The 12293-nt window shown below is 34.1% G+C and overlaps 1 protein-coding gene across 1 annotated transcript in view; it reads left to right on the top strand.

Moving 5' to 3' along the window:
- smc5 (structural maintenance of chromosomes 5) overlaps positions 1-12293 on the top strand; it is a 128179-nt gene that overhangs the window by 21407 nt on the left and 94479 nt on the right. The window contains exons 4-8 of the mRNA XM_039750738.1: positions 3876-4038; positions 6660-6794; positions 7586-7726; positions 7806-7967; positions 8420-8491. Of these exons, the coding sequence (XP_039606672.1) occupies positions 3876-4038; positions 6660-6794; positions 7586-7726; positions 7806-7967; positions 8420-8491 (673 nt within the window). The remainder of the gene's footprint in view (positions 1-3875; positions 4039-6659; positions 6795-7585; positions 7727-7805; positions 7968-8419; positions 8492-12293) is intronic.

Raw genomic sequence — 12293 nt, 5'->3', positions numbered from 1 at the left:
ACTTTTTTGGGATTTGTTGACACCGTGAAATTTTGAATCAACATATTTTTCCTTTAAAATGATACATTTACTCGGATTAAACGTTTTTGATCTGTCATCTACGTTCTATTACAAATAAAATATTGACATTTGCCATCTCCACATCATTGCATTCAGTTTTTATTCACGATTTGTTTAGTGTCCCAACTTTTTTGGAATCTGGTTTGTAGAATTCTGTGGAAAAAATTTATTTAATCCATTTTGGAATAAGGCTGTAACATAACAAAATGTGGAAAAAGTGATGCACTGTGAATACTTTCCGGATGCCCTCTTTGTAGGGTATTAATAGAATTTTATGTTCAGTCCTATAAGACACAGGGAGTCAATGAAAGCAGAGCAGAATGGTTGGTATGTGCTCACTGTTGTGAGAACTCTTAAAGCAGAGTTTTGATTTAACTGGAGCAGTCATAAGAGATTAGAAGGGGCACCTGCCAGGAGGGAGTTAAAAGTAGTCAGTGAGGTATAAAAAGGCATAAAAGCAATTAACATGTTATCCTCTTGAGGTTGTGTTCTGACCTTAGTACTGTAATTTCACATCATCAACATAATCTGTCAGTTTCTGAAATACTGAGAAATCACCTCCACATTTGCCTCTGAAAATTTTTTTTTCCCATTATTACCCATGGCTGCTAGCACTATTCACCAAGCAAATACATGTACAAGCTGATGGAGTGTACACACACACACTACAAAATCCTTAACAATAACCCTGTTAAGAGATGGGCAGATAATAAGATTATTGGTGGAGAAAACTACCTCTCTAAACCAGGTTTCTCAGAGACAAATAACCGGATTTCTCTATCCAGATTAAGGGTTTACATGGAATTTTAGAAATCAGGTTTCTGTGGATAACCTGGTTACTGAAGCACATGTAAAGTCCAAGGTTCAGTTCAAATTTCAACAAAAAGTGTTATTTACAGAGAGGACCGGCAGCGGGTGTGAAGTTTTCTTTTCTGCAAAGCACAGTTAAAATGGGTAAGAAGCAGCATTGTTGCTTTAAAAGCCTCCAGGACTGTAATAATCTTATTATAGAAAAACCTCATTTTAGCTCCATGCACCCAGAAATGCATTGTGTCCATCTCAACTTGCTATTTGAGGACAATAGATGAAGACAAGAATTTAAATGAAGAGCTGTAACTGAGGACAACCTGCTTCACTACCATTGTACGGTGTAGTATCTGTTTGGTTAATTTCTAGTCCTCAGTCCTCATTCATGAACATAATGTTGATGCACTTAAAACCGTTCCATTCAATTTCTCTGTTCATTTTTTTTTTTTAGGGAAACTGTAGTCTAATAGATACAAATTCTCATTTCGTCCAATTCACATACTGCTGAAATTGTTCTTGTGGACCCCACAGGTCATGAAAGGAAATGTTTCTATTGGTTAATATTGCCATGATTTCAATCTTTGCAAGCAGGACAATGCACAGGTTATCACTAAGTTTCTGTAATGAATTAAGAGTCCCTAATTTGCTGACAGGTTGCACCTGTCTCCGGGAACTTGTTCTCACTAAATTGACCCACTCAGGCCAAACTGATTTTACTTGCACCCATTGTGCCTCTGACAACATCAGTCATCTGCTATTGGAGTTGCAAGGTATATGGAAAAACCCAAATTTTAGAATTGTATGGTAAGGATTTTCGATATTCCCTGTTGCAGTTGTGGAAAAACAGCTGTTTTATGAAGCTGAAACTACCCACTTCAGCATGATCTGACCTTCATGAGGGAAGCCTTACCTTATTGCAATTGGGATGTAATGGCTGTAAAGAGGGAAGCAGTGTGTAGTGTGACGCAATTTGATACCTGTATTGAGGTGCAAAAGCTGGTATCAATACTGATGTCAACATTTTAGTACCGATCCAACACTTAACTTTTATATGTCATTGATATTGCTCCAAAACTGCAACATCCACCAGCTGTTTTCTCACTGGTTGCAGAGAAAGCATTAGATCACACGAACTGGGCTGCCTTATGATAGAATTTAGTTTTTTGGGTTTGGAGAGAACTTTTTTTTTTTTTTAGGTAATGCCCTTTCTGACCTTCCTTATTTCCATAATACATGTAACTATTTGAAGCTCAGTCATAATGTAAAATAAAATTGTTTAAATCCTGTCTCCTTCCATTTAGTCACTTCTGTCAACATTTAATCAAACCATTTAAATACCTTGATATTTGATATTTTCTTCTATAACTTTAGCTGTGTATTAAGGAATGTAAAACACAAGGCCCATTACCCTTATTCTGCCTGTTCATTGTTAGTTGTCATTCAGTTAATTTCACTTCCTGTATCAATTTCATTAGCAGCATGCCCAGTCTCACTCCATCTGAATACTGTATTGGGTCTGAGGTCATATTTGTTTTATCCACATTTCTTTTGAATATTAAAAAGACCTAACTGCAACTCATGACAGACAATAAAGTGGATTATTGCTTCCTGCTCTTAAATTAAATCACTGGGCATTAATACTACTCCCTATGTGGCCCTTACCTCAAACCAACCAACCTTATTATGGGATTCCAGAAACAATTTTTCTCATTCATTGTCTTTCTGACCTAATCCCATTTCAGCCTTACACTCTTTCCTGTACAAAGCCACCTATAAACCTCTGTCATATCAATCTATTTGGAACTATATCAATTTAATTTAGTATAACTTATCTTGGAGTTCAATCCTAAACAGTATCACTCTGGCTTCCAAAACTTCAAATCACTAATACATTTAATTTAAATTCCAACAATGTCTCTATGTTACATCCAACAGGAGTTTTTCTATTGTACTATCTGCTAACCGTTTTAGTCACTTCTCTTATTTAAACACTCCTGGTACACTTGTACTTGTATTTTAGAACTGTCTTCCTATCCCGTTCTTTTGATCCTTTGGCCCTGTCTTTAGTTCTCTGTTTGTTTCAATCTCTCAGTTACCACATTTTTTTTCTTCTTTTTGATCTGTCTTTTATTCCACTTATCTTTCTTCAGTAGAGGCTCTAATCCCTTGGTTTCATTGCAGCCAAATCAGTTATGTCTCAGGCTCCTTCTGGTTTACATTCTTGCTTTTTCTTTTTGCACTATATCTTCAAGACTCTGAGCGTATTACCCCTCCCAAAAATATCAGTCATTTTTTTTTCTTTTCCTTTTCTTCGTTGTGATCTACCTTTTACTGTTTTGGGAGCACTGGGATTTTGTTATTGGCTCTGGTTGGGGATATCTTTTTCTGATAATTTATTTTATCATGTTACATTTTGTCTGTTTTATTTTTAATGAACCTTAGTTGACAAAAAATCTTATGTATGTCTTCAGAAATTGCTTAGATAAACTTAGCAAACTCCCCTTATGTTGGCTGTCTACAATCCCTAGGGAATTGGACCATACACTCTGCCCACCTTTCCTCACTTTTTGACCGGGAATCTAGCCAGTTCTGACTATTCATATTTCCGATTTCCACTTTTCAAGCACATTTTAATTGTCATGATGATCAAGACAACTATATTTAGCACTGTCCGAATTTCTTAATGGATCTCTTGCACTCTGTTCTTTCTAACCATACCTACAGCTGTATAAGTGCAGACCTTCTTAACCACCATACTGACCTCATGTGCTTAAGATTACTCAAGCCCATCAGATGTCCCCAGCACTGCTTTCTTAGAGGGCTGCATGTTTGCTAGGTTCAACAGCATCCTCATTTGAAGTCATAGTTTTCCTATACTTCTTATGCATTGTCCCTGTGAAGTCCTACCTGCTTCTACTGATTTAACCATGGGACATAAAACCGTGCAAGGGTAATGAGCCTTAGAGAAGCAATTAGAAAATGAAATAAAAAATACTTTTCTGTTACAGATGGAAGAATGAAAGAAACATTATAATAAGTCGAGAAATTCAAGTTGAAAACAACCAGTCAACATGGACAATTGATGGGAAGCATGCATCTCAAAAACAAGTTGAAGAAACAGTTTTTGCACATAATATTCAAGTTGGAAATCTTTGTCAGTTTTTACCTCAGGTAGGATGCACAGTTTAAGTTTATAGCAGGTTCTACTTATTTTCTTTTAACTTAAAAGTTTCAGATTTTTAGGCTATATGTACAGTTTAGGAGCCTTTTTAACTACCTTTATGTATCCTAGTTTTTTGCTATACAGAGCAACACTATCTGAATATGGTCAGTTTTTATCCTTTTCTGTCTTCCTCTATGATTTTCTAGTTTTTCATATTATCACCAGTATAGTAATACATATCCATTGTTTTCAGCTCAGTTAAGATTAATAGTAGATGTAGAGATCATATTGCTTTCAGTTAATGCAAAATTATTTTCAACTCATTTTAAGGTGTAAATTCTTGCTGGTGGTTTTCATTTCATCTTAAACCTTCTCTCATGGGCATGGTGATATATGTTGACGGTGCTGGTTCATTATTCTTTCTCAATATTAGCATCTTTTTGGCCCTTCCCTTGTCCTTTTCCACCTTTTTCTTCCTATACATCTACCTATTCTACTAAGCCTGTCTAAAAAGTGAATGCAGTGGCATGTCAGAAATTGAGGTAGCATTTCCTTTATGAGACAGTCACATCTTTTGTACCGTGTTTAAACATTGATGTTTTTATGCAGTGTAGCATCTTTCTTTTTACTGTTTCTTTTTTGGTTATTATGAGCAGCCCATTTTCATTCTTTCTACAGGTTATAGGCTATGGTGTGTTGTGCTACGCATGAATATGGTGACTAATAGAGAGGCACTGGAATGCCAAGTGTAAATGTTAATTACAGACAGAACCTATATATGAAATGTATAATAAAGGTAGTTTTTGAGAAAGCAGTCATTGTGGGCTTTATGTAACATGTTTTGAGTATTGATTATGCCTGCTGACCTTAAGTTTGACACCCCTGCTCAATATTGACAATAGTATTTCATTCTTTGACATGTTCTAGTGGTACAATATTTTTACTATGTGCAAGTAAGCAACTTAGTAAAATTGGGCAGGTTTTGCTTTATCAAATATCCATGGTTGAAACTGTACTGTGTAGTGATGTTGAAGATAGAGGCAACATTTCTAGATTTTGCCAAATCATGTAAAAGTTTACACCCCAGATGATCTAAGGCACTATTGAGATGGAAATCAGCTGTTGATAAGATATATTTATCACCTTATGCATTGCATGGTGTAATCCTGTTAAAAGTGGGATTTAGGTTGCATCTTTCTCAAATATGATTAACTAAAATATATTCAGGACAAGACCTGAATTATGAACATTCCCAAGTATCAAGTTTATTTTATTTAAAATTAGAAAAGATCAAATTTTTTCATGAGAAATAGTCCAAAGCTCTTTTTTTTAGAATTTGTTAAGTATTCATTGATATTATAGTAAAATTAACAAGATGGGCTTCTGTAAATGTTTTTGATGTCTCATTATGTAGGAGGACTACTGTATATTGGGCTTTATGTTACATAGCTCTCCGAATTGCACTGAGAAGTGATGTTGGTATAAATTTGACATAGCATGTACTTGTGTGGTAGTAGTACTGATTGAATTATTGTTTGTTCTGTGTTTAAATCATTGTATAGTGATTCATCAGAATTATTAGTCATATTTTACACATATGAGGCAAAGGGTGGGATCGGTACTAAATTTTGACTTTAAGTATTTATACCAGGTTTTAGATCTCAGTACCAGTTCCAAAATGGTTACTAAGCAAATGGCAGATCATTTCAAAACCTCCAGCCTTCCTGGTGCACCACCTAGTCAATCTCCTTTGAACTGCCAGCCTCTTTGATAGCTGTGAAGTTCCGATTCCATCAAAGCAGTAATTTGTCCATATCACTTCAAAACAATTTGAAGTCTTCATCATGTTGTGTTATGGCACTGGGGGTGTGTATGTGTCCCATTAAGTCTAGATCACATCGAAGAAACTGGAGCAATGAGTGGTGGGGTGGGGTCTCTCGTTCAAGACAATATCCTCCATGAAGTTCAAATCACATCAAAGCATTCTGTTTCATTTAGTGATGTCTATGAAACAGTCATTTTTCCACTACTGTAATAGCAATTGTTGAAGGAGAGGAAGGTTTCGGGAGATTTAGAGGGAAGTTGATATTTGCTTCTGGTACTGAAAAATCACTAAGTACTGGTACTGTATTGTTTTAAATTTGGGTTTTTCTGTACTTTCCCTGTACCGATATACCATGCAGCCCTACTAGATATAACTAACTTATGTGAAGTGTAAAACTTTAAAAACTATTCTGTTTTACAAGAAGGACTTTTGAGTTTTTTGAACTCCTCTACAGAAGTGATTAGGAACTTGTTAAGAGGTCTGTTCTTAAATTTTCTGACTCACTTTTGAGGCCTTATCTGGAGTATTGTGTACAGGTTTGATTTTCATTACAAAAATATAACTAGTAATAGTGAGAGAGAAAAGTATGAACTGTGTGAATTTTTAAGTATTTCAAAAATTAAAGGTTGCTTCTTAAATTGCAAGTTGTTAATTTAAAAAGTTTTTTTAAGAGGAATGTTTGTATTTCCTATTTTCTATAGCAACTTTAAAACTGAGTAGGCATAAAGGGTGGATTTTCACAGATTAAAATATAACATATTACGTTTGGACATTTCTCTGTCTCTGTTGACTTTTTATTTCTAGGAAAAAGTAGGAGAGTTTGCAAAAATGTCCAAGACTGAACTGCTAGAAGCAACAGAAAAATCAGTGGGACCCCCAGAGATGTACAAATTTCACTGTGATCTGAAGAGCTTTCGTACAAGAGAGCGAGAATTGGAGGTGGATATTTTTCTGAAATGTAATGTCATTAAAAGTAGTAGTTGTCAGTATTTACTGTTGTGTAGCAGCGTAATATTCTACTTTAAAATATTATTTAAAGTACCTCATGAGTGATTCAAGTTGTAAGTTGAAATTGATTAACTAATCAGATAAGCAACTTTTGTAGCACACTCTTGTAAAAAAAAAAAAACATTATCATAAGTCAAACGTAAAGCATTTAATGTATGGGTCGGTTAGCATTCCCACCTTTCCATATGTTCATAAAGATTGAGTGAAAGAATTAGACAATACGTTCAAGTTTCTGTAGTGAGGATCCTCCACAGGGTTGGTTGGTGCACTTTCTGACAGGGTAAAGAGCTCAACAGTGTGACAGAACCTTTGGTACAACTGTTGTATCTGTCTTATTCAAGCAAGGTTTTGGGCAAGCTGCAATAGTACACTTTGGGTACCTCATCCAGAGGTGTACAGGTACAGACCACATAGAGACACAGAGCACTCTGGTGTGATTATCTATTTTGGCTAACTTGAGAACACTAGGAATTCTTCAGAAGGACCTGGAGACAGTTTCATATGATCTGGTAGCCTGATTTGACTGACTTGCCGTGTCACTATAGTGAACCTTACTAGATTAAGGAAATGGATTGTAAACTTAAAAAAATAATCAAAAACTGAATGTCTGATAGTTTTATTAAAGGTACATGTTTCTTTAGCAAGTAATCATTTATGAATCCATATAGAAAAAATTCTTCTTATCCTTTAATATGCAAATTGTAATACATTTCAATTTATAGAATCAGTGTAAAGAAAAAGCTGCATTTTTAGAGAAGATGAAGCAGAGAAATGAGCGATACAAGCAAGATGTTGAACGCTACTATGAAAGAAAGCGTCACTTAGACATGATCAACTTACTGGAGAGGAAAAAGCCATGGGTAGTAAGTAAAGTTTTTTTTTAAATTGCTTGCTCATATTAAAATATGCCAGCTATATTAATTTTTTTCTTTCATATCTTAGGAGTATGAGACAGTTCGCAAAGAGTATGAAGCAACAAAAAGTGAAAAGGAGCAAGTTAAAAAAGATATTAAGAAGTTAAAAGATGAACAGTCACCATTATTGCAGAAAATTAAAGAGCTAGAGAATCAGGCAGGATCTGCTGAAGCAAAAAATAAAGAAAAGGTAATTTTGTGAGCTTAATATTTAAAACCTTACAGCAGTCTATTTTTTAAATGATAGTGTATCTTTTTAGTCAAAAATGCAAATACAATACAGTACTTTCATTTTTTAACATTTTGTTTTGGGGACTCTTGTTAAATATTAAAGAGTAAATGTAACATTTATAGTTTATTTCACTCTTATTTTCATACCTGTACTTATTTTCTGATTTTATTTCTATTCATTTTTCATTTTACAAATTCATTGCTTTTTTGGTAGTGGTAACAGTAAGCACTGTTTAATTTTTTTAGACGTTGAAAATGTTTTCTTTTTTAATAAAAAGATGTAGGTTTATTAACTACAAATTTAGTAATAATTACTGTTGTTCTTTAGGTTAATCTTTTTTTTGGTGTGTAGTAGGTTCAAAATGAATGAGAGCATTTGTTAAGTACTGTATTTATTTATGATTTTTGAAGGGTTTGAAGATTCGAGAAGTGTCTAACAAATGCAAGCAGAAACAGGAACTGCTGGAACAAAAGGACAAAGAGGTAAGTCTGGCTTTTATTGTAATCAATACAGTCTAGAAGTGTGTCTTAAAATGTGTTATAACCAAGAAAATCAATTTATTCAGACATTTTGGAAAAGGACAGATGCATTTTTGTGAGAGCCAAATAGGTCTACTTTTTATTCTATTGCTGTCACTATCCTATGACAACATTTTATTAAAGTTTTATGATGTGTACGCTAATTGTGAGAGAGTGGGGGGCAACATGTAATGTGTATGGCTTGAAGAGACAGAGGAGTCTCTTACACAATGTGGTGAGTGTAGTGTAGGCAGTAAAAACTGAACAGTACAAAAGTTGGTGGAATTCAGTCCAGAAACCTCGTTTTCAAGATACATGCTAAGCTGTACAGGTCTTCTGCCTTTGCCGTAATCGTTTGTGGGGAGCACTTGGATTTGACTCTAGCGTAGTCCACACTAACTCAGATAAATTTGAAAATGTCTTTTTTTTTGAGATTTCTGTTTTCACAGGTATTTTCAAATAGTTTTTAAAAGTTTGTCATTCATAATGAAACACCAAAAACATATCTTTCAAATTTGGCACAAGTGATTTTTCACCTAAGAGTTATGTGAATTTACAGAGCATATGCAAAGTAAATCAAAATGCTCAAAGCATCAATAAAACAAAAGAGCACCTATAAAAACACTAAACCAGATTTCTTTCTCTGGGCAGACTATTTACAACTGCTTTTCAAAGTTAGAAACAAGTAAAAGATAGCAAAATCCATGAAAATTGTAGATTGGGAATTTTGTCAAAATAAATGTAACAAAATAGTCATATGCTTTAAGGTGCAATACAGGTCAACTAAAGCACAGAAATTAGAAAAATGATCTCCCCACAATAAGGATGAGGTCACAAAAGGCAATATTAAAGTAAAACTTCCACACTTTATCACATGGCAATCATACTGCAAAGTTACATTTTACCCATCTACATTGCTATGCGAGATGCAGCACTTTCAAATTTACATTATGGAGGGGGTGTCTGAAAAGATTTCTTTAAGAGAAGGCTGTTTCAATTTGGATCGAAAACTCTCTCTCAAATCCTAAAAAACAGATTCCTTTTTAATGCATGCGTATTAGTGTGGACTAGGTCTCCATCTCCTAAATTAACTAACAAAAAAAGTAAGTAGTAGTGGTGCCATTGGTATGAAAAATGCAATACATTTATTTCATTAGGCGTTCATAACATAAAGCATTCCATTGCCACTGGAATGAAAAATGAATTCATGTTACTAGTACTTGCATTACACAATGTATTCCAAATTATAGCACAATGCAAACATTGACCGGTTGAGCCAAGGTTTAATAAAGTTCCATTATGAAATTGTAATTCTTTCTTCAATTAAACATATTACCAATAACACAGTAAATGAAAAGTTTACCTCAATTAAGGAGATATAACTTTATGACTCATTTATTATTTTTAAAATATTTGAAATATTGTGCTGTCAGAATGGCTTATGTTCTCTTTTAAAGAGTTTTGCTTTGTATTTCAATAAAAATTTGATCACAAAAATGATTACTTTTTAAACACTTCAGATTTTCATTTTAAATTTTTGATTTCTATGAATTTTACATTTCATTTAAATTTTTGATATCCCTTCTTAGGCATAATTTTAGTTTTGTTAGGCATTGCCTACTTAAAGCGGAATTTATATCTGTAAGTTTGTTCTTGATAGATCTGTGAGGGTAGCTGAGTGCATTTTTCCATTCCTTGTTTCTTTTGTAGACAGCATTACAGGTAAAGACATTTTGAGATCACAAGCTCTTTAAACTTGAACAATGGAGTTTAAAAATATTTTTACTTTTCTATTCATTATTTACCATTAGTGTACCTAATAGTACTTGCAGCTGGTAAAATACAATTATTTTGTTACAGGTGAGATCTTTTTTAATGGAAGGGATGTTACTGATTCTGGTTGCTTTGCAGTGAGGACATCTGGCTGGTTAAAAACATGTGCAATTAAAATTTTGTTAATAGCATCTTATATTTCTCAGTAGAAAACATTTATTTTTTGTCTTTCCTTGTGACCTATGACCTTTCCTTGTGACCTATGAAAAACAATACTACAATACTACATTGTGTAGTATTTTCTAGATTGTTTTTTTAAAAGGATTGTATTTTTATTTTGTAACTAGAATAGGTTATGGTTAACATGCATTGCTTGGACACAAAGCAGTGTTAACTTTTGCAAAGTTTTTGTTAATATTGAACACCTTTTTAATGTTAATTTTGCACTTTGAATTTATGAAATGTGTTCCCCCACAATATCATCTCTAGTCAACTTTAAAAAAAAAAAACAACTACTACACACAATGGGAAAATGTTTACTGTACATGTTACATTTGTAATCTTCGGTTACATTTTTGTGTCATTGCATGTTTTCCTTGTATCAAAGTGAATTTTATCTGGGTGGAGAGATTTATCAGTAACCTTTATTAAAGTATAAAGTCTATGTCAAAAGTTTTGTATACCCCAAACCAGTAGAGCAAAAACAACATATTGTTCATTCACAGAGAAGCAACACATCTGAAATGTTTTGCTGAGGGCTGGTGTTAAAAAAAGAATTATTATACAGGAGAAAGTTCTTTAACTTTAAAGCAATAGCTTAAATTACATTATGTTTTATATTTAAGGGTGGTGATGGGATGAGTAAATGAGTAAAATAATTTTTAAAAATTAGTTTATTTCTCTCTATTATGATAAAAAAAATCCTGCAATGAGGCAAGACTTTTTGGAAGACGAGACATTTTGGAAGATTTTTTCAAGTCCCATGAGTTGAGACCTTGGGTATGAAGTTTTTTCAAGACACACCCTCCTCTCAACAATTTTCTACCATGCACATGGTAATCTCACAAAGTAGAACATCATAAAGAGGTTCAAAAATGCTGGCATGATACACATGCAGAGCAGGTTAGAGATTCTGAAAGTAGTAAAATTTGAAAATCTCAAAAAACTGATAGTAAAGATCGCATTAGTGCTAACAAACAGAAATTATGACTTGGTGAAATAATGGAACAGTGAAAAGAGAATGAATATATGGACATAGGTGATATGACAGAAGTATGTAGATATTGTTTGGGTTTAAACTTTAAGTTGGAGACTTGTAGATCGTCTAATTTGTGTTGCCATCAGGGAAAAGTAGTGTTTCTTTCCAATGAAGAGGCGTTTCCGCAAGAATTAAAAGATTTGTTGTTTGGTGAACATGAAATCCACAAACACTACAGGCAAAATATCCGGATCTACAATAATCTGTTTGCGTTTGCATCATTCAATGCACAAAACGTAGATTTACACGATTCAGGGCCATACACGATGAGAATCTGCGGTCCTGCAACAATTAAAACTACAAGTTTAATTTCAAAGAAATCATAATTCGGTCAGGTTTATATCTATGATGACGGAGAAGCAATGCAACATAGAATCGAAAGAGTTAAATGATCGGATGTTTTAGAAATTCTACTGCTAATCATCTTCTTCTTTCGACTGCTCCCATTGGGGGTTGCCACAGCAGATCATCATCTTCCATATCTTTCTGTCTTCTGCATCTAGTTCTGATACACCCATCACCTGCATGTCCTCTCTCACCACATCAATAAACCTTTGCTTAGGTTTTCCCCTTTTCCTCTTTCCTGGCAGCTCTATCCTTAGCATTCTTCTCCCAATATACCCAGCATCTCTCCTCTGCACATGTCCAAACCAACGCTATCTTGCCTCTCTGACTTTGTCTCCCAACCGTCCAACTTGATGTACTCATTTCTAATCCTATCCATCCTTGTCACAC

Source organism: Polypterus senegalus, chromosome 4 (genome assembly GCF_016835505.1).
Source record: "Polypterus senegalus isolate Bchr_013 chromosome 4, ASM1683550v1, whole genome shotgun sequence".
Classification (NCBI taxonomy): domain Eukaryota; kingdom Metazoa; phylum Chordata; class Cladistia; order Polypteriformes; family Polypteridae; genus Polypterus; species Polypterus senegalus.
Note: the sequence above shows the minus strand (reverse complement) of the source record. Positions and strands in the feature narration are given on the sequence as shown.